The sequence below is a fragment of the Podarcis raffonei genome, chromosome 5 (assembly GCF_027172205.1).
Source record: "Podarcis raffonei isolate rPodRaf1 chromosome 5, rPodRaf1.pri, whole genome shotgun sequence".
In the NCBI taxonomy this organism is placed as follows: domain Eukaryota; kingdom Metazoa; phylum Chordata; class Lepidosauria; order Squamata; family Lacertidae; genus Podarcis; species Podarcis raffonei.
The window spans coordinates 45,193,684-45,220,330 of NC_070606.1; the positions used below are offsets into that span (position 1 = coordinate 45,193,684).

The window sequence follows — 26,647 nt, forward strand, 5'->3', positions numbered from 1 at the left end:
AAGAGAAGGGAGTTGGTCCCTCATCCCCATACCATCCCGACCCAGCCAGAGGACCTCTGTCTTCGAAGGATTTAGTTTCAATCGTCTCCCACGAAACCATCCAGCCACAGCTTCCAAACATCTAGTCAGTGTGTCCGGGATCGAGTCGGCATGGCCATCCATCAGCAGATAGAGCTGAGTGTCATCAGCATATTGGTGACAACCCAGCCCAAAGCCCCGGACAATTTGGGCAAGGGGGCGCATAAAGATGTTAAAAAGCATCAGGGTGAGGATTGCGCCCTGCGGCACTCCACACACCAAGGAGTGGTGCGACATCTCCCTCCCTAGTGCCACCCTCTGTCCCCGACCAGAGATAAAAGAGCACAGCCATTTATGGGCTATGCCCTGTATCCCCACGTCGGCAAGGCGGTGGTCCAAAAGATCGTGATCGACCATGTCAAAGGCTGCTGACAAATCTAAGAGAATCGGCAGTCCCAACCCGCCTCAATCCAGTTGTCTGCGGAGATCATCCGTTAGGGCAACCAGAGCCGTCTCGGTCCCAAACCAGGACGGAAACCGGACTGAAATGGATCTAAAGTCGATGTTTCCTCCAGAAACCTACCAAGCTGTTCAGCAACTGCTCTCTCAATTACCTTACCCAGATAAGGGAGATTTGAAACTGGGTGGTAATTGGATAGGTCTAAGGGATCTAGTGAAGTTTTCTGTAAGAGCGGACACACCATTGCTTCCTTCAGCTCCCCTGGGAATATCCCTGTGCCAAGGGACAAATTGATAATATAGTGCTTATGGTGGAATTCTCTTATGGAAATTATTTTTAAGCTTATCCCAGAGAAGAATTTGTTAAAGATGGAACACAGGGAAATTTTGGAGAGGTATGGAAAGAATGGAAAACAGGCACAGTAGTTTAAAAGGAAAAGCACTTGATATGGAAAATGTAACCACATGTTTACTGTATAATCTAGTTTAGTCCTAAATTAGAGTACATCCTTGAAAGCCTGACAAAAGAGGAAAACTTTTATTTTATTTTTACTAATTTGGGCTTCAGAGGATTAATTAGGGAATTTATTCAATAACAGGGAGGCCACAGCTGAGAAAACCTTGTCCCAGCATTCAAAGTTATCACTTATCTTCTGGTAGGAACCCATATAGCAAGCTGAAAAGAGGAACTGTACAAAGAGATGTGCTCTTTTTCCTAAGTGTGGTGACAAAACATATGGTAGATCCCCAAGTATGATGAATTAATGTTGTTTTAACCCGTGTCTTTTCTTAGTTGCATTCATTCAATTATGTTAATAAGATTACCATCTAAATTGGTTTACTTTCTTTTATTTATCGCCTTTCCTTTACCAGAGAGGTGCAGGAAGAAATATAAATCAATTCTGTAAATTACATCTCTTTCCAAAGGGAGACAAATTATCTAATGGATACATGTGTCAAATGTGGTGTTTGATCGTTAAGCATGAGTGCCATGCATGATACAACCTCTGCACACACCTTTCCTTCTTGCTGAACTTGAGTGCTTGTTGTACTTACTGTTGATAACCCTTCAGAGAAGTGCCCACACATGACTTGTAAATCTCCTTGTACCAGCACTAAGTGTTTATTCCACTGGGCAGCTTTTAAAGTCGTTTTCGAAGGAGGAGATAACTGCTGCTTCTACCAGAAAAAGAGAAGTGTCTACCCTAGAGGCTATGGTGTTCAGGACTCACCTTTTCATTTAGCTATCAGAGCACTATCAAAAAACATAGAACAAGACTGAAGAGTAAAATACAGTACATCACATTTAGAGGAGGAAGGGGCAAAGGAGGATTCTTGCAGTAGAATCTTAAGTTCTGTTTAAGTAAACAAAACAAAATATTTCTACTTACACAAAAGATTCCTTTGATTTTTGCAACTCTATAGTACAGTGGTACCTCGGTTTAAGAACAGCCGTGCTTAAGAAATATTCGGTTTACGAACTCTGCGAAACCGGAAGTAGTGTCCCGGTTTGCAAACTTTACCTCAGTCTAAGAATGGAATCTGAATGGATTTGAGGCCTCATTAGGGAAAGCGCGCCTCTGTTTAAGAATGGCTTCAGTTTAAGAACGGACTTCCGAAACGGGGTAAGTTTGTAAACCGAGGTAGCCCTGTATCTTTTTATCCATTGCTTTTTAAAACCAATCTGCTCTCTGAAACCTAGGTCAATGAAACACCTGCAAAGAATACTGCTCTACATTGTTGCTGTATATAGTCATATACAATGGTAGAATATTGATTGACTTTAACAGGTATAAGTAACGTCCTGTAAATACTTGGTGCCAGGTTTCTTAGGTGGTGCTAGTCCTGAACTATGGGCAGATGTCAAAGGGGAGTCAAAGTCAGCAAAATGCATGGAGATGTACCAGGAAGACCATGGTTGCTCAAAGTTCCTGTTCAAACAGGAAGCCCTTCCTGCCTAGGATGACTGCTGGCCTCAAGTACTTTACTGTTCTAGAAGATGCTCTAAAGTGAAACTCTGGTGCCTTCCCACATGAGGTAGTTGCTCACGGAGTCAAGGGTTCCTGTTTCTATCCCTACCAGACAGTCAGAAATATGTTGGTGCCTGTAAATTTTAATAATAGCAAATACAGCAGCAGTAGCAGCCTATATCCTCTCCTTCTGTTTCATTCACCTAGGGTGCAGCGGGCTGGTTGCCACCTAAAATGACTTTCACGCATAGTTGTAGAAACATTTCAGTGAGTTTTCTGCATGAGTGACTGGGTTCCTTCGGGAGGAAGGGTGAGATAAAAATTCAGTGAATGAATGAATGAATGAATGTTCAAGCTCATGAGGACTAATGTCATTAATCACACATCTGTTCCACATCACTTATCCACATGAAGCCCTGAAGGGCATGATGTTAGTTACTATGCCATCAGGGACATATGCATTGACCTGTGTACTCTAAGGTCAGGGTCCAAATACTAGCTCTGCATACCCAAAGGAGTTTGGGCTTGAGTTTAGGGTTTCTGCAAGGCATCGTATTTGAGGGATTCAGGGTTTTGGGGTTTGTTTGTTTTTAATGTTACTTGTTCTTACTTGTTTTGACTTTAAATCTTCCTGAGAGCTTGAGTCAGAAAAGGAAAGGGTTAGTATTATTTTTATGAAGACCAATTCCCGTTTGAAGTTCTTTGCTGGCTACCAGCAGAGAAACATGCTGACTTTCTGATAAAGTGGCAATAAAGGAGTTTGTTTTGTGAAGCCTCCTTCTACAGTAGTTCTTGAACATTTATCCTAGCTCTTCCTAGCCTGCTCAGTTGTGCAGGAATTCCCCCCCCCAAGAGTTCTTTTTCCACCTGTATTACCAGTACAGGGTCCCCCACCACCACCGCTGCCACAGTGTATTAACTTTCCATTTATTCTGTTTTCATACACAAATTCCTCTTCAGGTGGTTGTAAGTTCCCAGAAAGAAAGAAAAAGAGAACCTTTCTCACATATATTGTTTTCACATAGTTGCTATGAATATATTCAAGGTCCTCTCCCCCCCCTTCATCCCCTAACCCAACTTTCAAGCATAAATATTTGCAACTGAATGAAGGCTACTTTATTTGAAGGTTGAAGCATATTCTTTTGCTTGAGACAATACTGATGATCCATAAACCATGTGATACAAGTTGTTTACAGGTGATTACTCCACTTTGTATGCCAATAGGTTCTGTTCTGAAGTTTTAATTAATGATTATGTAGGTTCTGGAGCCAGCAAGCATTACCCCACCCCTTTCCCATGTACATTCTGTCTGCACAAATATTTCATTCATTTATTTGTTTACTTGCAACATTTTTATACAACACATTTATAAAATGTGGTGCATAGAAAATATAGGATATGCTGTTGTAATAATACTTCTGTCTTAATCCTCTGCGACTTTCCATTCCAAATAACTGACATGCAGTTACCACTCCCTCTCTCTATTTTTTGCCACTACTTCAAGAAGAAACGGCCCTTTGGCTAAGAAGCACATTTCTTTATAAGGGCATAATATACATATAGAAAAAGGCAAAGTTCCACCTTCAGGAATATTGCTTCTGGCAGAAAATTGTAGCGACCATGTTCAGTGGCGGTATTAGTTTTAATTGGAATGTATAACAATGGAGTGTCCTTGGGTTATTTCTCATGGTTACTGCAGTAGAGAACCTATAAGTATAAAATTTCCCCAAGTTTTGAGAGAACTAGGTTGCTCCCCTTATTTTGAAGTAGTAGCCGCTAATCATGAGCTCAGTCAATCATGTAACTCAGTAGGTGCTACAAGAATCGAGTTCTGAAACAAGACTGATCATTATAGGAATAGTGTCGTTTTTGGAAGCCATAGAAATTCTAAGGAACTGTCTTCTGTTCCAGAACTCAGACTGGCATAATTAGATTTTAAAAACTTTACATTGCATGCTAAATTTTCAGCAATTAAGTTGCAGTGACATCTGTGTCAGGCCTGGTCGTTGTCCTCTTCAGATCACCACACAAACGCTTCTTGTTCTTTTATAAAACTTTTTATTGCGTATTAACAAAACAATCTTACAGACAGTCTTTACAGACAGTCTTTCCCTTTCCAGAGCTTACATCCAGAATAAGACACCAACCCTTACTTTAGCTAGTATTAGGACGTTTGCATATACACCTAAGAAGTTACATCAGCCTCACTCACAATATTTGTAAATTTGAGACAGAGTGGAATTTGTCTTTGAGGCAGCTTAAAGTCTACATTTTTGCCTTGTTAATTTGACATGATGCATAAAAATCTCAAAGCATTTTCTACTAGAAAAAAGCAGTTCATCTGAAATATTTAAGTAGGGGATACATCAATAAAGTACACAGGGTAGGTTAAGTATTACATATTAAATAAATCTGAATTCATAAATAATCACCTCATAATAGCCACTCAGTGATTTTGCAATCAGAGAGGCTAATTTATAAAAACTTGTAGTAAATCCCCTTATAACAACGTGCACAGACTTTGTTCAGTATTATAACTACCTGAAGCACCACTTTAGCTAATGGGGCCTCCTGCTGCCGCCGCGCTGCCGGAGTACGATTTCTGTTCTCATCCTGAAGCAAAGTTCTTAACTTGAAGCACTGTTTCTGGGTTAGTGGAGTCTGTAACCTGAAGCGTATGTAACCTGAAGCGTATGTAACCCGAGGTACCACTGTATTTTATTCCATTATTGAGCTTTCAACTCTTCCACTTTAATTTTGTTTTAAAAAGTAATTAAGTAATAAATATTTGGTCTTGAAATTATGTTTTAAGATATCCTCTTTTTTTTTCCAGCGACCTTTTTGCTGGCAACTTCACAGAAACACACTATTTGGAAGATGGTACTGGTGCTGTTCTTGCGCGTAATTACACGGTAAGTTTTGTGACTTCATCTGTGGGGAGGTAGGTGTGCAATACTTGGTCATTAAAAGAACAGAAGGGGAACTATGAAATAGAGTGGTCAGCTACCTTTGATTTGAAATCACTGTTTAGGCAGTTTTCAGGTTTCTTTGTTCAAAATGCACATCTGTGGAAGGAAATGTCCTAAGTAGCGCATGATGGGAGGGGCTTTAATAGTTATAAGTTTTGTGCACTTAAAACGCCTTTGGACATGTGCCCATTAGAAGTTCTTTGTAACCTGCAAGTATGCAAAGATAACGCATGAGATCCAGCTTCTGCAATGTGGGAGCTCTCAAAAAGGGATTTACAAGGCATTTGAGGCCTTCTGCAATGCGGAAGCCAAATGTTGTCCTTCCTTCCTTTCTTTCTTTCTTTCTTTCTTTCTTTCTTTCTTTCTTTCTTTCTTTTCATTGAATTAGACCATAATGTAGGTGCGACAGCGCAAAGGCACTTTTCCCCCTGGCGCCGTTGGGCCGGCCCTCACTTAAATATAGTGCGACCACCTCACAGTACACCAATTACACGAATTTCTACAAATTACCCCAGATTATCTAGTGGGGGACTTGGGTGAGGGAAAACTTAATGATTTGGAGTCTCAGGCAGGATTTGATCAAATAAGAAAGATTTTATTAAACAAAGGAAGTTTATGACACAAAGTAGGTACTTCAGATTATGTTATTTCAGGTAACTGTTCACCTAATAGTATTTATACTAAATCTAACTGATGTTATGGACTTCTAATAAAACATAGCTTCTTTTAAACTTCAGTTGCTTATGTTCAGTTACTTCACTTCAGGTAGATCTTACAGGTTTTTAGACTAAAGGGTAAATGCTCAGCTTATTTCCAGTAATTTCACTTCACTTCTTTCTCAGCTGTTGCACAGCTGTTGCTGCTTTATACTTTGGTTCTTAAACAAGGTGGTACTTCCTGTCAGTTGCACACCCCTTATTCCTGAGGTACTCCAAGAAACAGACCCAAGGGATCTCCACACCCCTCTTAACTGGTTTGGGAGCCTTCTCTTTTTGTAGAAGAATCTCTCCCCTCCTGACAGGAATGAGACCTAAGTAGACTGTTAATTCCTGGCCTAATTACTTGTACAGGACACCACACACTGTCCTTCACACTAAGCTCAGACTTATTTCTCTAGCTTTTGATATATTCCCCAGAGCGGATGTTTCTACCCAGAACCAACTCTCTCTCCTCTCACTCCCTATCTCCCAACCTACTCAACTATCTTTTAAACTCCCTCTCCTGGAACCCTAGCCAATCAGAAGCTGCCATTCATTAACCATTTGCTAGCAAGGAAAAAGAAAAAGAAAACACTTAGTTACCCAACCTGCCCAGCAAAACAAAATTTTCCATCACTGTAGGTCTTATTTTGGGGGGGGGGGGAGAAGGACTGGAAAAAGTTCCCTATCTTACCTGATCTTTCCTCAGAAGGAATTATATACTTTTGTTTCTATAAATATATAGAGATGCATTGGAGCAATTGTATTTTCCTGTCCCACTTGTATTTAAAACTTAGAATCATAGAATTATAGACTTGGAAGTCATCTAGTCTAATCCCCTGCAATGCAGGAATTTCAACTCAAGCATCCGTGATAGATGACCATCATTCCTTTGCTTAAAAACCTCAAAGGAAGGAGAATCCACCACCTTCTGAGGGAGTCGGTTTCATTGTCAAACAACTCTAGAATAGCATTAGCTTTTTTTGTTGTTGCTGCATCACACTGCTGACTCAAATTAAGATCCTTCTTAATTAAAACAGTACAGTGGCTGGTCTGGATTACTACATTTTACTTTTATCTGCTGATTAGATCCAGCTTAACTGCATTTTAAAAATGTATATGTTTGATGTAGAAGTAGAAGCATTACACATCTTGTTAAGTTCCTTAATAAGACAGTAGTAAATGGAGGTTCATGACGCCTCTTGTCTTAGATTGGAGCCATAAGGTTTTTTAAAGTTTTTTTTAATTAGCCATTAAGGTGAACAATTGAAGCAGCAATTTATACCCTGGTAGACTAACCAGTTAAAACAGTTTTTTAAATATTGCAGTAAAACCCTTTTTGATACCAAAATGCAGTGTATCTTGCACTCCCAACATTTTAATGCTTACACATATATTTATTGTAAAAATACGTTTTCCTGCAAATAAAGCATGTTGTCACCACAGTTTGTGAAATATTCACTGCTAGTTTCAAATAGTGAAAGTGAGCTGCTACTAATTTTAGATATTTTTACCTCTGCAAAATCTCAGAATTAAGGAAGTGTTGCTAAGTAAAGCTTCATCCAGAGTGTTCTATACTGCTGACTTTTGATTTTAATTCTGATTTTTGTGAAGCATGGTTTTCACCTAGAAAGTAGATAAGATGATGAGAAAGCCATTATCATACATCTTATAGGTTTTAAAAATAGCTTAAACACCCTCCAGTGCCCCAATCAAGAGACCTCAGTGGAAGCTTCTTCAAACTCGGCCCTCCAGATGTTTGGAGACTACAATTCCCATCATCCCTGACCACTGGTCCTGCTAGCTAGGGATCATGGGAGTTGTAGGCTAAAAACATCTGGAGGGCCGAGTTTAAGGAAGCCTGCCTCAGTGCATGCAGATGGGATAACTCTTCCCCCCACTGTTTTCCTGAATAAAATTAATCCCCCAAACTGCTCTTTATCCAGTAGAGCAAAACATACAAGTACTAAACATGTTCGTTAACATATTTGGATGGCATGTGTGGAGAGGATGCTGTGTACATTATTCCCTTGTGCAGGCCATGCTAATTCCTCCACTGTGCTGTTTGGACCAGTGGGAATTAGCATGGGAGCTGGCACTATCACCACCCAACTTAAGGTCTTGGGTCATTGAATTAAGGAAAAAATATATCATTGCTGTTCATTATCTGGATCCCCAAATATACAAAAGAATAAAATAAAAATACATCTGGGGGTTTGTGAGTCAAACACTACTATTGGATATCAACAAGGATGTCTAATTGATCTATCCCTTACTTCATCCTACCTGGCATGATCAATGCCAAAAATGAGGAGTGGCTTATTTGGCAAGAAAAACTTACATGGCTTGATTCCTTGATTTAGCATCTATGACAGTAGAAATTATGCATGTATGTTTTAATATTAGCTCTCAGTTTTTCGACAGTCATAGATGTGCTCTAGCTTGGTGCAAAACTAATGACAGCATAAATATAGGTTTTACTGGGGAATGTTTAATACCATCCTGTTTCCCTTCAGATCATTGTGTCTTCTCCCTGGATTCTAGTGTTCACTGTACCTCCTGTCTTCTCTTGTCAGAGAGAAGATGGACACTTAAAGGGGACTGAGTTTAAGCCTCTGGTTTATAATTTTTAAAAACATAACATTGTTTATATATATATATGATAGATAGATAGATAGATGATAGATAAGTCTCATCTCATGTGGAATCCATCACCAACTAAGGCATGCTCATACAATCTGCTCTTTCACATGCATGCTAAATGAATTTTTAAATTACTGTGCTCTGATTATTTTTTAGTGTTGTGCTGTTATTTTAACAGTTTTACTCTGGTGTGTATTTTAGATTTATTTTTTTGTTTTCTCTACATTGCCTTAATATTTTATAAGCTGGGCAGTTTATAAAAACCTTTAACATAAATTATATATCCACAAGGTGATATCCAACTTTAGTCATACTCTAAATATCCCCATTTAAATAAACAGGCTTATATATTTTGATTTCAATGGGTCTGCTCTAGCTGAATATGACTTACATTGGATATCAACCACGCATTTTAAAAGTTTGCTATTTTACATTTTATTAACAATAAATTTGTTGTTTGTTTTTCTAGTTCAGGTTTTAAAAGATCTAGACATATCTTGAGATTGCCATTTAATTTATAACATGAGTTTTACCCATGCATGTGTGCTGCAAACACATTATAACCTTCTCACTGTGTACAGTTTCATTTCCATCGAAAAGAAAAGAAAAGAAGAAATACTCTGGCGCTAAACTAATATTTTCTTTATAGTGTAATCGAATTTGCCAAAAATTCATGCTCCTGAACTATTAAAACTCAACCCTGATCTTTTCATGTTATTGCTTTCACCAGCAAAATCAAGGTGGTCTTTAGAAGCCTTCTGTCTGAGACTATGTAATTGAAAACCATGCCCTGAAACTGAAAAGGTTAATTAATGCAGCTTAGATGTGAATGAACCAAGTAATAAGAGGCGAAGTAAGATGACTGTCAGGTTGAAATATGAGTGATAACTTTCCCTTGCACTAATAAGATAGCAACCTTTGACAGTGAGGCATTTGCTTCCATATGGTATTCAAAGGAGTGAAAAATGAAAAAGAAAAAGAAATGCTGGACATAATATAATCATTATTTTCCAGCCAGGTCTATAATTGGAAATATGGTATTACCTTTCATCAACAATAGCAAATGTGCATCTTTACTGAGTATGTATCTTTTGTTGTGGTTGTCCTTTGTAAGCAGCTGGTTTTATTAAAGAAATACAATAACCCAGCCACAAAACATAACAGGGTTGTTGCTGCTGAAAATACAGTTCTCTGTTATCCCTGTTCTTAATAACACACCACTTCCAAGTCAGCATAGTTTAATAAAATGCTTTCAGCCTCCCAATTTCTTTTCACACGATTTTTTCTTCTTCTGGAGCTATAAAACCAGGAAATTGTTTTATTACATTGCACAGTATGCTTAATTATGTCTTATGGATCTCCCTCATATTACTAACGACAATTTACATCTTACAGTGAAAGCCTAAAGGTGAATGACAGTGTAATTTGCTCTGCTGTTTAATTTTACAAAATGCTTCCCATCATAGTTTTCCAATAACATAATTAAAAGAGCAGGCTTCTCATAAAGAAATGTTTTAAATACTTGTTTGATCTTTGTCTTTTATTGAATGAGGCACAGTGTCATTATTGGCATAAGCTCATTTTAATCCAGCATTAAATACAAACAGGTAAAATGATTATTTCAGGTTATTTCCTTAATAGCCTGAATTCAGAGAAGGCTTTTCCATTAAGAGGAACATAAAGTTTTGTGTGTCAACAATAAGAGCACACATACTGACCTGGTTCACATTTAATTCTAAACCAAACCATGACTGAGCATGAATGACCAACTAAGCCTTCTAAGGAACCATCTTAGGAAAGCTTTCCCGCCAAACACTGCAGCATGCAAAGACGGACAGCTCTTTTAAGGATGCTCTCAGTGAGGAATTGGTGATAGTGGTGTCTTTATCTTTCCCCTAATCTACAAACAAATTTCCTTTATCTCCTGGTTGCCCATGGAAACCCCCCCTCTCTGCTTGCACAAAAACTCTTTCCCGCACCACACTAGGCCCCTGCAACCCGACCCACCTGCCACCCCCCTTCCCATGCAAAACCTGACACTCCATCATGGCAGGCTCATGCACTGCAAACTCCCTCTTTCACTCCCTGCACCCCACCCTCTGTACGCAAAGACTCTCTCTCTCAAACTCCTCCTCCCAGCCTCGTTCCACCCTCTGCCCATGTCCTGTGATCACTCTCCCTCACAAACTCCCACTCCGACTCTCATTCTCCTCCTCCCACTGGACCCACCCTCTGCCTGCACAGTTTTGTGGAGGAGGAGGAGTTGGAATACGGGGGGAGGACACTTTTTTCCAAAAAAGAAAAAGGATGACCCCACTTTTCTAGGGATAGGTAGCAACCGTAGGGTGGGACCTCCTTCTGGCAACTCCTGCCGCCAAGCTGATGCCACATGTTTTGGTCTGCTTTCCTTTGGAGCACAACCGTGAGGCCGAGGGGGTGGGGGTCTTGTTGTCTGGGCAGCCCAGGATCCCCATGCACACTGCCCAGGCTTGTGCCCTGGAAAAGTCACTTCAGTGCTGCTCACACAGTAGAAGTAACACAGGTATCAGCAGTTACAAGTTGCCGGTCTCAGCAGCAGCAGATGCTCTTATTCTTCAATGGTTTTACTTCACCCCTGGAGGCACACTCCAATGTCTCTTGAGACAAATGGATACCAACAACAACCAACAATGGGGGCCTTGAGGAAGGGGTGTGTGGTTTGAGGATAAGAGGCCCACTGATAGTCTGAGCCCCCAGAAAGCTAGAGCTGGCCCTAGTTATTGTTAACAGTGTACTGGGCCCAGGAAAGCCTGCTGGCATTCCTGAACCTGGGCTCACGGTTTGTTTCACCTAGAGAAGCCAAGAACAAACCATGACTATAGTTTATAGGTTGTCTAGAGTGAACCAACCTTGTTTTTTCCTTCTGAAGAGCTGCAGCTTGTTTGTTCATGCTTAACTGTAGTTTGGTTTAGCATTACTTATGAAATGAGCTGAGCTATAGATACTGATTCCCCCCTCACTATTCTCTGTTCAATTAGGCTCATTGCTACTACCATGGTCATGTCCAAGATTATGCCGAGTCTGCAGTAACTTTGAGTACATGTTCTGGACTCAGGTAAGTGGGACGACCTTAAATCATGAAAACACCTAACCTTGCCAGATTATTGGCAGGTGGGCAGTCTTGTTCACCATCGAAATGGTTCTGGATGGGAGAGCTTTGGAAACAGCTGGAAAAGGTTCCCACCCCTGGTTTGGCAGACAGCAGAACAGGCAGTTTCCCCTACCCTGTGCTGCTGCAGTTATCTTCTGAAATGGGTAGATCTATTTCACTGCTGGTGGTAAAACAATGTAATTGACCTTGTCTTCTGAGTCAGAGGAAGAGTTCATCCTTTCCTGACTCTTTACTACCTATTGAACAGAAGTGAGCTTCACAGTGTCTGACTTCCCTTTCCCCCCTTTATGCTGAATCAGCAGTTTTTTGTACAGTCTTGTCCATCTTGTCTCTTGGTATGGGATGGAGGAAATACCTTACAGCACAAGTGAACATAGGAAGCAATGTTTTATACTGAGTCAGGCCAATGAGCCATCTCACTCAGTATTGCGTACCCTGCCTGGCTGCGGCTCTCCAGGGTTTTAGATAGAGGTCTATCAAAGCTACCTGGAGATGCCAGAGATTGAATCTGAGACTTAACCACATGCAAAGCAGATACTGCACCAGAAAGCCCACTGACCTTTAGTTGACACCATGAAAGTTAAGCCGAACAGTGTCTACTCAGAATGAATGTAAGCCCCATTGAGCTACTTACTTCTAGGGATTTAATTCCAGGTAAGTGTGCATTGGATTGCAACCTTCCATGTCACCCCAGTTCCCTACTGCTGTGAAGGGATGAACTGTGGTTACAGAAAGAACTTATTTGGGGGACAATCTAGCACTCAGTGCTGCTGTGTGATCAACATGTGATAGCTTTTAAAAACCTATCATTACTAATAAAATATAAATCTGAGAACTGAAGCCCTCAGTAGGAAATAATCAAGAATTCTCTCTGACCTTAAATAAAGCAGAGCTATTTTAAGTTTATATTGTCAACAAAATTAAGACAAAAACTTCTACATTTTGCACATTATTTAGATATTATAAAGGCTATGAACATGGGAGCGGGGGAAATCCCCAGAAGAGTGCCACATTTATTTAATTAAGCTTTCTCATAAAGTTAGCAGCTGTGGGAAGTTGTTGGCCACTGCTGGTTGTATCTTTGCAGAGTCTCATTTATGTTGCAGGACGCGCAGTGACTAGGAATGTTTACATGTTGCTGAATAAGTCATCTTCAGTGTCATTCTCAGCTTTATTGAGGGTAACTTAAAACACCACTACATCCTATCCTCTGAGTACTCCACTGTAAGAGTATATAGCAGGCATCCCCAAACTCGGCCCTCCAGCTGTTTTGGGACTACAATTCCCATCCTTGACCACTGGTCCTGTTAGCTAGGGATGATGGGAGTTGTAGTCCAAAAACAGCTGGAGGGCTGAGTTTGGGGATGCCTGGTATATAGGGTCAAGCTTAAGGAATCCAGTGCTGGTAAAGGATATGACTGGCACCTTTGCACCAGCATTGTGATGCAATCCTATCATTGGCATGTTTCACTAGTGAGAATGAGCAAATGTGCACTTTCCCACAGTGAGGATCATAGAATCATAGTGTTGGAAGGGACCCTGAGGATCAACCCGGTGCATGCAGGAATATGCAGCTGTCCCTTATGGGATCAAACCTGCAAACTTGGTGTTACCAGCACCACACTCTAACCAACTAAGATCAGGGCCACATCACTCCAATGTTTGTTCTGTGGGAGGGTGAGTAATCCTACTCTTCGTTCTATGGAACTTACTCCCAGGTAAGGGAGTGCAGGATTCCAGCCCTAGTATTCATAGGAAAGCAATTATATCAACGTGTGCTTAAAATAAGTCATCTGCCTACTTGCTAGCCCACAATGCCAGCAAGTCACATTAGGCACCTATTAATCTGATGTCCTCAAAAAAGGACAAAATGGAGACAATGATTAAGGAAGGAACGCTATGAAAAAATAACTCTGGTAATTAAGGACAATTATAGCACATGTTATAGCTTTCCATTATTTTATTTTATTGATGAGTATTTGAAAGAAAATTGTTGTTTAGAAACAATTTTTGATTGGAATGCTGTGTTGATTGGCATGTGATAAGTAAAACCTGATCATTATATTACCCCATAAAAGATTCTAGATCATCCTGTAGGCTTGGCATAATTTTTAAGACTGTGCCCTCCCAGCTTCCCTGGAGCAGGGTCTTACAGGAAAAGTTCTCTTTGCCTAGGGAAGTAGCTAATACTGTGTATTAAGTACCAGTAGCTCATAGCTATTTGGATACAGGAATTAAAGAATCTCTTATACAGCTCAAAGCTTTTGGCAGTAATTACATAAGCCGGAGTGCAGCCACTTTTCAAAAGCAGTAGGAATTATTGCTGTTTATTCCTAAAGATGCTTTCTGAAAGGATCTAGTTAAGCCTTGTAACACCCTGTTGAGAGAGCTAAGTGTTATCCCTATCTTGCAGAAGGAGAATCAGGTGTGGTGTAGAGAGGTGATTTGTATTGCACTATGAAAACTGGAGAGGTAGGTGCTTAGACGAAATGGAGATATCTTCGTCTCCAGCTCAATACCAGTTTTGCAACAAAGACTGAGCTAGTTTTCATGTTATCCCTCATGGAGGTGATCCACATTCATTGTCAGGATTTAAATTGTGTGTTGGCCCCTGCAATGGGTTTGATACCCATTGGTGGAAGAGCGATCTTGAGCTGAAGAGGAGCAAGTAACAGACTTCTTGCTTCCACACCATCAATTGTACTTTGAGCTCTCTCTTGGATGGCTCCTTGATTTCATTCTTCATTGAACATAGTGAGAATGTAGACTGGACGTTCTCAATGCAGGGAGGGCATGTGGTGACACAGTCCTGTTTTGGTTCACATATCCAACTTGCAAGTCATTACATACAAAGGGGAAGGAACAGGAGCACCAGGCAAGCAGGTAGGCACTCAAAGATCTCAGAGCCAGCTCTCAAAACCTGCTCTACCTGGGTTCTCTGTCTCCCCTCCAACCTGTGTGAAGGAAGGAGAGTGAGTCAAGTAGGCAAAGAAGAGAAGACTTCAGTCTATTCCATTGGGATTGTTCCCACCCAACTTCCCACCCACAAGACCGGCTGCACTTGGGAAGAATCCTGAACACGCATTCATTTTTTGGTGTCGTTTCAATGTGATTTTATTAATGTCTTTTTTATTTTCCTTGTAAGCTGTCTTGGAATAATTTCTACTCTTAAATGTGGGATGACAATGATGTTACAAAGCTGCTTAAAATGGTGTGTGCTTTTGGCACAGTGATCATTGATCGAGCATTGAGCTGAACACATAGTGGAGTAATTATAAGACTCTTAACAATATGTGCTGAATTCTTCATGCACCCACTCTCATCATTCTCAACAAACCAATTTGGTCTTATTAACTGATCAAAAAAAAAGTTCTTTTAAATTGATCCTGTATCCTTGTTTAATTTTGTTTTCATTGGTATTTGCTGATAGCCATACCCTTTGGCACGTTGAATGCCCATACTAGAGTTTAAAGACTGTTGTTTCTGTTTGTTAATTTTTCTTTGGAGTTTTCCAAAACAAGTACACTGCAAAGGCTTGAGCAATGGTCACTTGATATCGATTTGATATTTGTATTCACTTTTCCAACAAGTGTTGAGCTGAAAGCAGCTCACAATAATCAACATAGTTGTGATAATATCTATATCTATATTTTATTTCTATAATATATCTATATATATTATAGTTGCAAAAACTATAATATCAAATACAGTAACATATAAATAAAGCAAAGAAGAATAAATTCATTAATACAATTAATACAATTTAGTAAAGTCATAATAATTCAAAATATCAGAGCTGCTGAGCACCAGCCCTGTGCCAGATGACGTCGCCTCTCTGGGAAGAGGAATGTTCATGCATTGCTATAAAATGCAAATGCAGTTTGGCACTGGGCTGCAGGGTTTAGGCAGAGAGAAACAATATATTCATTGTAGCGAACTGTATGCCAAGATTACAGTATGCAGAATTTATAGTTTGTGCCCCATTGGGGTTTCATCTAAACATATGCCATTCTTTCATACTTATTGAAAATCTGTCACTTTGTTGCAAACCAAGCACACAACATAGCACTATAAAGGAATGCATCATTTATTTGTTTTATACTACAGGGGACTTATTTTGTTTGAGGATAATGCCTATATTTTGGAGCCACTGGAAGGTGCTACAAATGAACATATAATCTACCAAGCAAGGGACTTAAAACTAGCTCTGGGTTCTTGTGGTCATCATCTCAACATCTCAGGCATCACTCCGGAGGATACCGTACAATTTATCCAGAAATTTGCTAGCAGGGTAGGTGGAAATTGTACTTTTCTCCTTCATGGTTTTAAAGAATCAAATCTAGGCAAATCTGACATTACATCTCCATATCTTGGAGTAAAGTCTGTTTTGAAGCATATTGCACCAATACATGGCAAAAGTAGAGAATATTGGGGAAATCTGGATTACTTTGTACATTGTGCTATTGCCGGGAAAAGGTTTGCATCCACTGTTTATTTTTCCATTTTGTGAATCTTCCTCATTAACTATTCAAGCCACTTGAATTTCTAAGCAGCATCTTTTGTCAGCTAAAGGTTAAATATGTCTGCATAATGTTTAATGACTAAATGCTTTGTGGCAAGGGTGGGGGTCCTGTAGCCCTCTGGGCTTCCAACTCCTGTCAACCCCGGTCAGCATGCCCAGTGGTCAGGAATGATGGGAGCTGCAGTCCAGCAGCATCTGTAGGGCCATAAGCTGCCTATCTCTGCTTTACAGAAATAGGTTGCCGTCTGTAGTTTGTCCCTATAATTCTTTTTGATAGCTAACAGATCAACAGATCAACAAGTGCTGCTAGTGGCCTGATTTCTGTTACTATTCTAATAACAAACTCCAAATTTAGGAAAAGAGTTTCCTAATGACTAAAGACTATTATGGAAGATTCTGCTGTTGAAAAATTATAAATGCCCCAGTCAGTCACACTGTTAAAGTATAGGGTCTCAAACATTTTCCCCATTGGTATATCACTTGAATAAAAATGCATATCAAGATAATGGGAGCTACATACTGTGTGATGAAATGGGGAAAGAGGTTTTGGCAGATACAGCAAATAAGACCACAGATTTATATATGCATTAAGTAAGCATTAAAAAGAGGGGTCGGGAATAACGTGGTAGCAGAATCTGTCTAAAGTACTTATTGCATGAGAAGTATTGTAGTGCATAAGGCACATTGGTGATGTAACCCACTTATCATTTTTATTAAGTTCAAATTAGGTACACCAGCCTAGCCCAACATCAAGGGGTATTATTTATATGATGGAACAAATGCATTTGCATTGTATTAGCATTAAAAGGTACATTTCCAAATATTATTGCTCCTTACTGCATGCTTCTAAAATCCATTTTACCATTGTATGTGCTGCAGCTATACAATGAATGTGTAGACTGTTTCAGTTCATTAACACTAGAACAGCTCATCTATAAATAGATAGAGATAGAGTTCCATATCAGAATAACCTGTCTCGCAAAATAATGTATAAAAGTGAGGGAGCCATGAGCAACGTACTGTATAAACATATGTGATCTTCAAGGCTGTGACAGATTCTATGCCAACATACTACACATATGGGTTGGATTCAAACTTCCACCAGCAGAAGATGAGAAGCACTTTTTTGCCTGCAGACCTCAGCACCACATCCCAGACTGCTCTGGATGTTTGGGAGACAGAGGTAGTGCAGTTGTATGCATTGGGAGTGGAAAAATCAGCTGAAGTTCCCTCAGTTAGTGGGATCCCTCTGCTAAACAGTACCCTTCCATAGGCAGAAAAAACCTTTCCCATTTGGTGAAGGTGAAGTCTGAATTCAGCCTTATATACTTAAGGTTCCATTCATATAGATTCTGTACTGAATATGTTCCCAAGAGGAAAAGTTTCCCCCACATACAAATACTGTATGCAGTAATTCGGTCACCTTAATAAAAAGGAAATAGCTGCTGTTTAAAATGGGGGATTTTATTTTTAATATAGTTCTCCAAATATCTTTCGATAAGTACCGGTATGTTTCAAAAGTGTTTCAATTCAGCTTTAAGATAAATGATCTAAAAGGGATTTAAATGGGTTTTTTAAATAAATAAATAAATAAATCTCTGGCCTTGTACATATACTGTATAAGTTACAGGGAATCAAGTTAACAGACAAGTATGTGTTCTGGTCTAGATATCTAAGATGCACTCAGATACCTGTATGGAGCTCACAACACATTCCTATTCACATTAATAGGGATATTTGATCTGCACACACGTCCTTTGTTTCCAGTTATTAAGCTCCTTTGTATGAAAAGCACTTTCTCCAAGCAGACTTCACTGTAACAGAGCAGTTCACTCCAGAATAAATCCTAACACATGAGACAAAACAAATCAAAGGCAATTTTCATCAAGGCTGCAGATAAACTCCATAGCTTGTTTAAAGACTTGAAAAAGTGGTGGTTTTTTTCTTCCTAAAATGATAATCCCTATTTGCTTCAGATCTGGTGGAAATAGAACTTCAGGAAGTATGTAGTGGCCATTTTAAAATCTTATTACATGAAGAGATGATCATTTACAGATTTCAGCCACTTTTAAAACTCAGCATTAGGTTCCTTTCCTCACAGCTTTCCTCAGAAATCTCAGGATGTGGTAGCGTGCAAAGACATGTGGTTGGAACTGCCAGCAATTACATCTCCATGTGCTTTCAGCCACCACGGAATAAGCTTCTCTGAAGCTACTTTAGGGTTCGTGCTTATCTGTTTTGACACTAGATTAAATAAAAAGAATCCTGCAGAGACTGTGAAATAATGTGTGGTGAAACAAGGACTCTAAAATGTTTTTTCCCCCTTTGCATTTACATAGTTTGTAAATATGTTATTTTGCTTAATTATTTTGTGTTTGTGTTGTTGTTGTTGTTTTAAAAAAATTACGGTCTTGGATGAATGAGGAGTTGATTGCACTATGAAAGCTGTGCTGTGCAACCAGAGAGAAGTGATAATTAGGTGTATTTTAGAAACAAATGGTCTGTCTAAGAAACGCATCCTCCAGACAAGTCATGGAGCAGATTAATAATGTTAATCAGACATAAGAAGTTCAGGAGCTTACATCATATCTCCAAGAGCTCTTTTGTCCCATTTGTTTTTATTTTGAGGTAGTTCAAATTCTTTGGAGCATGAAAATGCTGCTCATTTGGCTGTTTGTGCTGTTTGTGAAGATGAATCTTGAGTGTATCTCAAAATATCAGTGCTGTGAACCTTTTCAGCCAAGCAGGAATATTTTACGTCTTCTACCTTTAGTGAACTAGCTTGGAAGGCTTGCTAAACAATGGCTTGATTAGAAGGGAAAATCATCAACTAAGCCCTGTGCACAAGAAGAGGTAGAAGGAGAGGTCAATGAGGGCAGCTTCCTTCCCCCCCAAGAATACTCCTGAGAGTGATGCTATGTCATAAATTTAGCATCATTCCAACTTCGTCACTTTAAAAGCAGAAAAACATTCCAATGGGCTCCTGAAGCAGCACTTCTGCCATATTACAAGAGAATCCTTGGCCTCTCCATTTGGAATGCTAAGTTGCCCCACTCCAAAAGTCACCAAATACACTCCCCCCCCCTTTGTGGTAGATTGATGGGCACACAAAAGTAGTATTCTGACCAATATTACTGCAACAGATTGCAGACTCAGGAATTTCACATTTAAAAATGAAAGAGCTTCTGTATATTTTGTACTCTTGTCATGAGACACACATGCTCATATTTTGGCAAGACATCGACACTGATAAATGAACTGTTTCACAAAGAGTGTTCCATCAATGAACAAATAAACTTCCTTATTAAATCCTGCTGGAAACTCCAGCTTCAGACTGTTTCAGTCTCTTTCAGGAATCTAGAATTTGAAATTTCTAGATTTGGGTTAAAGTTCATTAAACTGGAAGCCATTTTCTTAGATTCTGTACAGTCCACAACTATTTAATATGATAAGCCAAAGACAGCTAGATCAAATTTGATGCTTCAGCCCCCCTCCAAACTTTTGCCAAACTTAGAAAATAGTGCTGACGAGCTTACTTGGCATGGAGCATCCTGGCACCACATATGAGCAACCTGTGACCCACGGTGATTCTCTGTGCAGTCCACCAAACCCCAGAGTGCCCCACCCATACGTCTCCACTAACCAAGTGATTAGCAGTCAGTGGAGCAGCAGAAAAAAGATTGCTGCTCAAACCTACTGGTACATGACCCTCCGCTTCCCACTGCCCTATATAGCCCTTCAGAGACAAAAAGGTTACTGCCTATTAGTAGAGTCAGAACATTTAATATGGTTGTATCTTGGATCTTGAACGCCTTGCGACTCGAACGTGAGTGTTCCGGTTTCCAAACATTCTTTGGAAGCCAAACGTCTTCCGTGGCTTCCGATTGAGTGCAGGTAGCTCCTGCAGCCAATCGGAAGCCGCGCCTTGCTTGCTGAACATTTTCAGAAGTCGAACGGACTTCCAGAACGGATTCCGTTTGACAATCAAGGTACGACTGTACTTTGCCTTGGTTATTGTATCAGTATATTAAAAATATCTCTAAGTGCTATGCAGAAAACAGAAGCAACAACAGACGACTTAAACCAAATATTACAACCAAAAACCAGTTACATGTAAAAATGCTACATTAATACAAAGTTACTTATGTATATTTATATTATATATACTTCCCCGCTGTTCTAAGGCTGATCTACCCATCATTTTTTAATCTCAGTGTATTTTTTCATGTTCAAGTACCCTGTTCTGGGGTACAATGAAGAATGTGTAATGTGTTTGTGCATTTCTTGATTCAGTTATTTAAAGGAGGGATGTGCAGGAGGTTAGATTGAATCTACTGATACATGGATTGCACCATCTCAGCAAATATTTCAGACTCCCAATATTTTACGGTAGCAGCTACAAAATGACACACACACACACACACACACACACACACACACACACACCGTCCTAAATTATATTACTGAAATGAAGTATTATTGGGGTAACCAAGAGTGGATTTTTGTGTGGAAGAACCATGAACTCCATTCAGTTCTTAGGCTTCAAATTCTATTGTTTGTTTCTATTGTTCTATCTTTGCTCCAGGCTTAGGTCAGTGGACCTCAGGGTTTTAGTAAAAAGTAACGTAGATCTAATAATCCTAAATCTGCCTACCCCTGGTTTAAGGTGTGCATCGCTTCTGACCCCTTAGTTTCTTGCCTTAAAATTATATTTCAATTTTAGTACCTGTAGATGTGTATGAACATAGCATGAAAATAAGCAAATCTATGTTGGTGGTCCTTACTAGATGATCCATGGCGTAAACTTCATTATGTTTGCAATTTACATGTGAATACAAACAACAGGAGAGGCAAAGTGTATCCATGTGTTTAAAATGTGTTATGACTGAAGTGACCATCATGCCAGTCCACTGTACACTGTATGCTAATATTGAAGAATGTTGCACTTTTATCACATTGCATGGGAATATTGAAATATGGTGGGCCCAGGACATTGTCCAACAACCTTGTTGAAGCTAAGGAGCTCTGGGACTGGTCTGGTCAGTACGTAGATGGAAGTCCACCCAAGAACCTCATCTGTACTAAAACTTGGTCGGTTGTGACATTATTGCTAACTATGGTTTAGCCATAGTTTTTTTACACACACACACACACACACACACGCAAATTAAGTAAATACTGTTAGTGATATTTAAATTGTTTTATAACATATTTATAACACTGTTATAGAAATAGATATCTAGAGACCTAGGTGTCCTTGGATTACTAATAGCATTAATCTGATCTCTTTGCTCTGTGTTTTAACTTGTATTTTAGTTTAATTATGTTTTTAACTGGCTGCTTTTTATCTGCCCTAATCTGATAAATAAGTAAACAAATATCTTTGTTTTGGTAGCACAAGAGGGAAGCCCTGAAATCTACCAAGTATGTGGAACTCATTATTGTGGCTGATAATCGAGAGGTACACAACTTCTAAAGTTAAAAATGTGAAGAAATATATTTGCAAGGGGGTTGTATAAAACTAGTGGAATGATATGCCTTGGAAATTCATTTTCTTTGAGAGAAGGAATCAGATAAATACTTCACTTTCCTCATATTGTCGCTTCATTTATATCTATGATATTAAAAAAACTGATAAAATGAAAATACTTCTTTAAATTAGTGTGGTGGACTAACCTATTAACGGTAAATGCAGTGTTCCACTCTCTGCCTACATGTTTTAAAAGTGTTGGGTTTTGGGTTTTTTTATTGTGCTGTGGTTTCTACCAGAAAAGGGGGGGGGCATAGCTAAGTGCAAGAATGCAGGCATTGCATCTATAAGGTCCCAAGTTCAGTTCTTGACATCTCCTCCATGGCCTGAAACCATGGAGACTCTGCGACAATGACAGTAGGCAGCATTCGGCTAGATAGAGCTTGGTATGGTCATCTTTGCCGGCTGTCAGCATTAAATTTCTAGTCACGGCTGACAGCCTAGAAACCATATTTGTGGGCTTTTGTATATACATTATATTGCATTAAGTGAACAGTAGTGCACCAGTGAGCTACCCAAGTGAAACAAGGTGCAACCCGATCCAAGGGTTGCAAAGTTTGATGTGTATCATACACAGATGAACGAATCTGCCTATCTTAGTTTATCACATTCTCTCCTTTTTCAATGTTAAGTACAGCATGAAAAAGTGTATGTATTTTTGTTTGCATTTCTCCAACCATCTGCATCATTTTCAACCAATTTTCCCCCAACATAATGCATTTTTTGATGTTCTTTTCACAAATGTGTACATATCTGTGCACACTTTTCCAAAATAAATCCTTTTTATCTACGTTTTTGGGTTAGCGAACTGCATCACAAAATTCAGAGAAGTGAATTTCAAAGGATAGCTATACTTCCACAAAGTACGTAAAGAATTCCAGTTTCTGCCAAGTCTCCACACTGATTTGCAAGGCATGCTAAGGTGTTACAAATAGTTAAGCCTCTTTGCAGGTATCTCAAAGCAAGAAGTGGGGGGGGGGGAGAGAAATCCCTATCCCTAAATTTGCTAATTCATACTAATAAAATGTGCATGGATTCAGGAAACATAATTCTTGAATGCTTGGAGCTACATTGCATTATTTAATTTTCACCCAACAGAACTAAGACTATGATTGGCTTGCATTAATAATACCAATTCTGTGGTGTAGGTTCTTTAGATACAGTTTGCCGGTTACTGAATTAAGCAAGGCTGCATAAATTGCTGAGCATTTGCAAAAGAGCTTCAAAACAAATACACAAGACAGATGGTTGAAAGTATCTCAACTTTCTGAAGTGCAACCAAAAATGAAAAACCTCGTATTGAAATGTTTTCCAATTTGCATTTTCCCTCATTCAGAATGACAGACGTTGCCTCTTCAACACCTCTGCTTAAACAGCAGAATTGCTTTCTTCCTATGGCAGAGAGACAGCTAAAATGAGAGCCTTTTTCTTTGCACAATAAGATGGATCCCAGTGAGTCAGCTGTGTGGGAGCAGGATGAGAAGCCCTTTTTTGTTGTTTGAAAAACCACACCCTTTCACACAATGTTTGCTTGTTTTAACACATACGTGGGTTCTACTGTTGGCAAAAGGAGCTTACTATGGGCCCATATTGTATGTAAAACCCATATGTCAGTTAATGCCTTCTTGGAGAATGCAAATAATGTCTGCAGAATAATGAGTATAATACAAATGTTGATGGTTCTTTGTTACTACTTTTTGTAGTTTCAGAGACAGGGCAAAGACGTGGAGAAAGTGAAGCTGAGGCTGATAGAAATTGCCAACTATGTTGATAAGGTAACGTTTGTGTTATGCATTAAGATTAGTGGCAGTTCTCACTCAGGGCCACCAGTATGTAAATGAAGGATTGAAAACTGTCACTCCTGATTGGTTAGCTAGTTGTGAGTTGTTACTGTTTCAAGTTAATTAGTATTATATAAAGCAGCTAGCTAGGTTGTAGTCAGTCTGATTCCAGGAGCTGTTCTAACTGCTGCAATAAAGAGCTGTGAATCCAACAGAGCTGTGTCCTTCGTCCATCTTTTCCACTATTCAACAGTTTTTTAAAAGGACAATGATGCTTTCTGTTGCTGTGAAGTAGTCTACTTTCTAACAATAGCAAACCTGCTCTTACTGAAGTCATTCCCCATTGAGAAAATGTGTGTGGAAAGGGGAAACACAGGTGACTCCCCACTTATGCATGAGTCACGTTCCAGCCCTCCCCCCCACATAAGTAAAATTGTATAAAGTGGGGAGCATCTCTAAACATCCTTTAGACACCCTCTCTGATGCTCTCTCTTCACTCCATACTAAGAAATCTATATTCAAAAATATCCACAACTAAAATTGAAGTTCTGTGGCTGGCAGGAGGCTGGAGTATGTGTGCTGGAGTATGCGTGAGTAAGCTGCTGCTGCTGTGCAACCCCGCACACCAACTGTAAGGCAAGGAGGCGGAGCAGCGTATACAAAGCCCCAGTGCACCTCTGGTCTCTTTGGAACTGATGTCCTCATTGAACTCTGGGGAGAGTCTCCTTGTGATCCAAGGAGGACACTCCTGCTCTCTCCCGCCATTTCCGGAGTTGAATTGAATTATTTAATCACTTCCCGGCACCACGTGTGTACGCAGTCATGTGCAAATGGAACACGCATAAGTGGGGAGGCACCTGTATAATGACTATTAATTAATTAGATACACTTCAATAGAGAAGAAGCTTACAACTACAAGTCACCTGTCAGATCTCAAATGTCTGCTAGGCTAAGCAATCTCACTGTTGAGAGTTCCATCCTTATTTCAGGGATTCAGGGCATATTTTTGTTGAAGTACAACTCACATAGACCTGCAGCGCAATCGCTGACCCACTTATAATCCAGTTGTTATCTATGAAGTTAGATAAGTTCATTGCATTTTATACATCTACATATAAACGTTTCACCCATGGCTGACCATCCTGGGGTGTTAGAAGCAGAACAGGTGCAACCAGAGAGCATGATCTAACTTCCTTCTTCACTGCATGTAAAATGTTGTCCATTCCAGGCCTCCATCGTGTAAGCTGTTTATACAGCCATATTCTACTTTCTAATTTGAAATAAAATTACAAATAAAAATCTAGCATGTTAATTTGGCTGTTTCATCAGTTCTATAGGCCACTAAATATACGAATAGCCTTGGTTGGAGTGGAAGTCTGGAATGACATGGATAAGTGCGCAATAACCCAAGACCCCTTCACCAGCCTTCATGAGTTTTTGGACTGGCGAAAGTTGAAACTTCTACCTCGTAAACCCCATGACAATGCACAACTAGTGAGGTACGTCCATGGATGCAAGAACTGCACACTGAGCAAAGGTTTATTACTCTAAAAAAAATAAAAAGTGTTACAAAATTCTAGAAATTCCAGACTGTTCCCACACTCCAGATTGCTCCCAAACTTCCTCACTCCAGTTGATGGGCCACAGTGGCTCCTTGGTATGGGCTCCTGAGGAGTTGAGGGTGATAAAATGACTGTGTGGCCTACTAGAGAACAAAATAACAGAAGGGTCATAATAAATGTGACCAAACACAGGTGACAATCCTTCTGCTGACTTCCTCTGTGGTGGTGATAGTATCAAAGAATCTCACTTCCTTACCGCACAGTGTCAAGCAGGTGCTTTTTTCTGGAGGCTGTGGAGTTCAAAACTTAGAGCCCTTGAAGGCTTGCTGTTTATTTTGTGAATAATGTCTCTTGTATTCATGCTGACCTTTGACAGAGAGATGGATGCAGATAGGATGTCATCTAGTCATGTCACTGGATATTTTTCACCTTGTGCAGTCTTGAGAAACAGCAGCAAAGCCCTTATTATTGGTTTTGGATTATATTTAGTAAAATAAAGAGGTTACCATTGAATGTGGGCTAAGCCTGCCTTCTAAAGTTGAATGTGGTTTTTAAAAAACACACACTTTCTTTTCTTCCGTCAGTGGAGCTTATTTCCAAGGTACTACCATTGGTATGGCACCTATAATGAGCATGTGTACTGCAGAGCAGTCTGGAGGTATTGTTATGGTAAGTACCAAGTCCCTTTCTATTGTTGTTATTTATTGTTATTCTTGTTTCAAGAAATTATGAGAATTTATTAAAGAGAAGCCACTACTTAGCCTTGTAATGAAATATCACCATTTAATGTTTTCTTTGTTGTCTCCTTTCAGAGTAGTGAACCGAAACCAAAACAGCTTCACAGAATAAAAAAATACAAATTTGTAATTTATCTTTTTATTTCTATGCTTTGTACGAAAACTCTCCCAAAATTATTTATGAGGCATGCTGCATTTTTGCTATGGGCCAGAGAGAAATAATTATAAGCACTCTTACCTAATTGCTTATTTTTCAATTTACCAGTAATAGCTTTTATTATAAGTCAGATGACAAAAGACAACAGGTGGTAGTAACTATAACAAAGCTTTTGTGTTATCACCATAGCTCTTTAGAATATGTTCATGTTTTTGTTGCCTTTCCAGCACAGTGTGTCTGTGTGTTCATTTTAGCTTCTATTAGAACTTGTCACTTTTAATAAGTAAGGTGCATGCATTTCAAGTTGCCTAAAGTTAAAGGTCAGCGGGTGGCGCTGTGGTCTAAACCACTGAGCCTCTTGGGCTTGCCGATCAGAAGATTGGTGGTTCAAATCCCCGCAACGGGGTGAGCTCCCGTTGCTTGGTCCCAGCTCCTGCCAACCTAGAAGTT

The 26,647-nt window shown here is 39.6% G+C and overlaps 1 protein-coding gene across 5 annotated transcripts in view; it reads left to right on the forward strand.

The window, feature by feature from the left end:
- ADAM12 (ADAM metallopeptidase domain 12) overlaps positions 1–26,647 on the forward strand; it is a 177,999-nt gene that overhangs the window by 93,262 nt on the left and 58,090 nt on the right. For 4 of the 5 annotated variants that reach the window (XM_053388910.1, XM_053388914.1, XM_053388911.1 and 1 more), the window contains 7 exons: positions 5,281–5,359; positions 11,775–11,851; positions 16,016–16,199; positions 21,826–21,891; positions 23,664–23,735; positions 25,071–25,240; positions 25,888–25,972. In XM_053388910.1, coding sequence (XP_053244885.1) covers positions 5,281–5,359; positions 11,775–11,851; positions 16,016–16,199; positions 21,826–21,891; positions 23,664–23,735; positions 25,071–25,240; positions 25,888–25,972 — 733 coding nt within the window. The remainder of the gene's footprint in view (positions 1–5,280; positions 5,360–11,774; positions 11,852–16,015; positions 16,200–21,825; positions 21,892–23,663; positions 23,736–25,070; positions 25,241–25,887; positions 25,973–26,647) is intronic. The other variant, XM_053388913.1, reaches the window with a different exon arrangement.